Source organism: Lottia gigantea (assembly GCF_000327385.1).
Source record: "Lottia gigantea unplaced genomic scaffold LOTGIsca_421, whole genome shotgun sequence".
Classification (NCBI taxonomy): Eukaryota; Metazoa; Mollusca; class Gastropoda; family Lottiidae; genus Lottia; species Lottia gigantea.
This window is the reverse complement of record NW_008709470.1, coordinates 44,203-49,262: the sequence shown is the minus strand read 5'-3', so window position 1 is coordinate 49,262 and position 5,060 is coordinate 44,203. Positions and strand designations below refer to the sequence as shown.

The 5,060-nt window shown below is 30.8% G+C and overlaps 1 protein-coding gene across 1 annotated transcript; it reads right to left on the bottom strand.

The window, feature by feature from the left end:
- Positions 1–89: 89 nt before the first annotated feature.
- Positions 90–3,379, bottom strand: LOTGIDRAFT_175816 (hypothetical protein; the record flags this gene model as incomplete). Its single annotated transcript, XM_009060477.1, has 6 exons — positions 90–308; positions 1,240–1,447; positions 1,850–2,053; positions 2,511–2,605; positions 2,737–2,855; positions 3,265–3,379. Coding segments are annotated over 6 exons (960 nt in total), but the record flags the coding sequence as incomplete, so codon positions are not given.
- Positions 3,380–5,060: the final 1,681 nt, after the last annotated feature.

Here is a 5,060-nt window from a genome sequence, read left to right as displayed (position 1 = left end):
ATATCTCCCTCCTCCAGTCTACCACTACCACAGTTAATCTTAGTATTAGGTATGTCCCCTCCCTTACTCTTATATCTATCAATACATACATCTATCATATCTCCCTCCTCCAGTCTACCACTACCACAGTTAATCTTAGTATTAGGTATGTCCCCTCCCCTACTCTTATATCTATCAATACATACATCTATCATATCTCCCTCCTCCAGTCTACCACTACCACAGTTAATCTTGGAATCTGGTATCATATCTTTAATAAATTCCTCACACATCACACTGTACTGGGTGATTTTACCATACACGTTTCCCTGGAAGAATCAGAAGATATAAAACTAGAATAAAAATCCGTACCTTCAAGGCAATTCCGTCGATCAAAAATCTCGTCCAAAGAATGGTAAAATGGGAGCATAATAAAATTAGAAACTTATATACAAACAACAACTAAATATTGAACATTTCTTTATTCCATGATATTCCTTTTCTATCATTTATTTTGCTAATATTTTATATCAACGACCATCATGTTTCTTTAGCAAGGGAACAAACAAATAAACAAATAAACAAACAAACAAACAAGTAAACAAATAAACAAACAAGTAAACAAATAAACAAATAAACAAATAAACAAATAAACAAACAAACAAGTAAACAAATAAACGAATAAACAAACAAATAAACAAAAAACAAACAAACAAACAATGTCCTGTAAAGGAACATGACAAACAACTCATTTTATGTACAATGATGTACATTTTAACAGGTAGAAAATTTATATAAAAAATACTCTATGATCTTATATTGATGTACCAGATAGCTTAAATAGGTTGACCAGCCCAGTAATAGAATTTTATCTTGTCTACTGGAATATTTAATTGGCTTATTTTAATCCTACGTAAAAACACCATGCAAAGGAATTTATGTCATTATATCCATTAGTAAGAGAGTTACCGAAGTAGTAAGTAATGTCAACTATATAAAATAGCTTGCCAGGCAACGTATTATACGCAGCTTTGATTTTAATAAAAAAATATCTGGCAGTAATGTAACAATCATTAGTAAGAGAGTTGTTAACCCAGTAGTAAGTAATGTCAACTATATAAAATATTATTTTCTCAGTTATTTGTATATGTCCAGTGCCCCTCCAAGCTAAAGTGTACTTATATTTTACAATGACTAATGATGTATTTTAGAAACACCATGCAGTGTACAATGAGGGAAAAAATGCCAATAAAATCATACCCCTGGTAAAGTATATTCATTAGTATCAACTCTTCTTACAACCATAAATTCTAAAACACGTTTATCTTCTATCGTTAAAAATTCACCACGTAGACCAAGGTGGGATGTTTTACGTTTCCAACGCGTTACCACGGCAGCTATTCTGTGATTAGGTCCCCATCTCCATAATTTACCTCTACCACGCATACCAGTTCGACCAAACGGATTTCTAAAAACAGAATTGAAAATAAGGAATTAACATCATTCAAAACAAACACATCATTTTGGGAGGTTGATTTTGGTCTTGAATATATGTAAACAGTCTTTAGAAATGTGCGAAAATTGCATAATTCCTTCAAAAATATCTCAAACTAGGAATTTCTTTTCCTATTTCTATAGATGTGTTTTCTATATATGGCAGTGTCTCAAAAAAAAGACGAGTTGTCATTGTAACTTTCAAACACGAATAAGTCTTGTGGTCTGTGAAAAACTATTACTGATTGGCTTAACTAAAAAATTCCCCTTTCTGAGACTAAAGTACAATTGTTCAAACAGATGGTGAACCTGTCCCTTTAAATTGAGATAAAATATAGGTAAGGGGAAAGTGAGAGTGTTTATTAAAATTACTAACTTAGGAAGGCCACTTTTATCAATTTTATATCGATATGGTTGATCGTTTTCATGTATATATGAACATCTGTCTATTTCAATATGTTCACCGTTCACATCAACTGAACAATGTGAGTTCCACCACGGGTTAAATTCTGGAGTCTCTTCAATTTCTTCTAATTCATCTGGTTTTAATTTCTTTCTTTCTTCCTTCTCTTTCTTAATTCTATCAAAATAAATATTTTATACAGAATTATAATAACATAACATCAATGAAAGTAAGTTTTTATCCTAATATCATGCAGCATGCAATCAAGAGAATTTTACCAGGACACTGGCATAAGCCTTATTTTTTATGATTTTGAACCGTCCAGGGATCTTTCATTTGCTCAGTCTGTAGCAGACAAGGTTTCTGATTATTGTCCCATCTGATCGACTAAACACAACTGTTAAAGAGTCAGCTAACAATAATGTCAAATGCTTCAGCTATTTAGTAGAGGCTGCATTCTCAAGATAAATCCAGTAATCTGATTGGATAAAACTAAATATAAAATCAATTTTAGTAATACAAATTAACCAATCAGATGACTGGAAGACTAAAATCCTCTTCAGTAAAGTTTCAGTGATGAAGACCCCAGTATTAATGTTATTATTCTCTAAAAGAATACTCAAATCTAACTTACGCTAAAATATCTGGATCTACAAACATTTGAATTTCCTGGTTAAAATCTTTAATTGGTCGTGTATAGAGGGAAGGATCGTACGTTATATATTCTACCTGGAATAAAACACATCCAAGTTTATATTCGTTACATATCAGTTAAATAGGAACGGGGAAGATAACTGTTCAAAGGGAAAAACTATTGTAAGGGAAAAACATCCAATCCAATAATACAAATTAATACTTACTTCCCAAGGCACGTATTTATCAAAAACAGGGAATCGTTGAATTCTGGTTCCAGGGTAGGGGGACTGTCTAGCTGAGAAATGCACCAGAGTTCGCAGTGAGGCAATAGTTGTTTTAGAATCTGAAATGAAATGGCGTTTCATGTCCTATTTTTCTATGCCATGAGTGTACAATGAGGGAAATTTTATCAGGACAACGACTCTTTTTTCGTTTTTGCGATTTATCAAGAGATCTTTAATGTAAACAGGTTGAAGTTAATGGGATCTCAGTTTTTAAAATCTAAAATTAAAGGAAATATATAGGCTAGAACAATACACTAACAAGCGAATATACTTTACTTTCGATCAATGAATCTACAGCTGGTATTAGATATTGTTAGCCACTTTTCTTATCGTGGCGTCATACAAATCATTTAGTTTTAGAGGAATTGCAAGAACCAAAGACGTCTGACTGAAAATTGCAATAGTGCAAATTGATGCTTTCAGTGTTTCCGATAAACATAAAAAGTTAGGAAAACCTCTTTAATATACCTTTTTTGAGCATGTGTTTAATTTCTTCCAGCATGAGACAACATGATGTAACACCTCGTTCTAACGTCACAATTCTATCATTCATTCTCTTATTCTGTTGTTTCTGTTTTCCCATATCATCGAGTAACACGTTTACACTGAAAATAATATCATCATCTAGTAACACGTTTACACTGAAAATAATATCATCATCTAGTAACACGTTTACACTGAAAATAATATCATCATCTAGTAACACGTTTACACTGAAAATAATACTATCATCTATTAACACGTTTACACTGAAAATAATATTATCATCTAGTAACACGTTTACACTGAAAATAATATCATCATCTAGTAACACGTTTACACTGAAAATAATACTATCATCTAGTAACACGTTTACACTGAAAATAATATCATCATCTAGTAACACGTTTACACTGAAAATAATACTATCATCTATTAACACGTTTACACTGAAAATAATATCATCATCTAGTAACACGTTTACACTGAAAATAATATTATCATCTATTAACACGTTTACACTGAAAATAATGTTATCATCTAGTAACACGTTTACACTGAAAATAATATCATCATCTAGTAACACGTTTACACTGAAAATAATACTATCATCTATTAACAAGTTTACACTGAAAATAATATCATCATCTAGTAACACGTTTACACTGAAAATAATATCATCATCTAGTAACACGTTTACACTGAAAATAATATTATCATCTAGTAACACGTTTACACTGAAAATAATACTATCATCTAGTAACACGTTTACACTGAAAATAATATCATCATCTAGTAACACGTTTACACTGAAAATAATATCATCATCTAGTAACACGTTTACACTGAAAATAATATTATCATCTAGTAACACGTTTACACTGAAAATAATATCGTCATCTAGTAACAAGTTTACACTGAAAATAATATTATCATCTAGTAACACGTTTACACTGAAAATAATACTATCATCTATTAACAAGTTTACACTGAAAATAATATCGTTATCAAGTATCTTGTCTACCAGCTTGGTAATAATTTTACAAGAATAACAACCTGGGCTCCCAAAGATCCTGTCTACCAACTTGTCCCTGGAGGATCATATCTACCAGCTGAACCTTTGTCAAACCCAATGCATTTGTCTGCCTGCCAAATTCTAAAATGTTAATAATTCTAAAAAAATCTACCTTTCTATCAGATTGTCCTGTTGTTTTTCTTTATCTTTTTTCTCATTTTCTTTTGTAATAAAGAGTTTGAGTGTTCGTTTCCAGTAATTAAAATCTGTTCCACGTCGTATTTTTACAATCTGAATTTTCTTGGCTCCATCCTATGAAATATATAATAATTGTGGTTAGGCATCGTTTTTAATATTCAACTTGAAAGTCAGACCCATCTTTCTCAAAAAATATTCATCAAAATTCAGGCTCCCATTCCTCTTAAATTCAATCGTTAAATAAATTCATGATAATTTTTGTCGTAGGTCTAAAAATAATTAAAATTGTCACATCAAATATACATTTTGATTATTAGATTATTGAGCTGTTAAGATGTTGTGATATTTTAAGAGGAAATGGGCCTGACTTCAATCAGTGAATTTTGAAAAAAAATTAGAATGAAATAAAGAATAAAACATCTTAACAAAAAGAAGAGAAATCAGGTAAAAATAATATATATAATTTTATCTCAAGATTAAGAGATGACATTTGTTGGTTATTTTTTAAACTGGAATATATGAGGCTAGAAATCGAGTTAGGAATTGAGGTGGATATCAAACCATAACCATC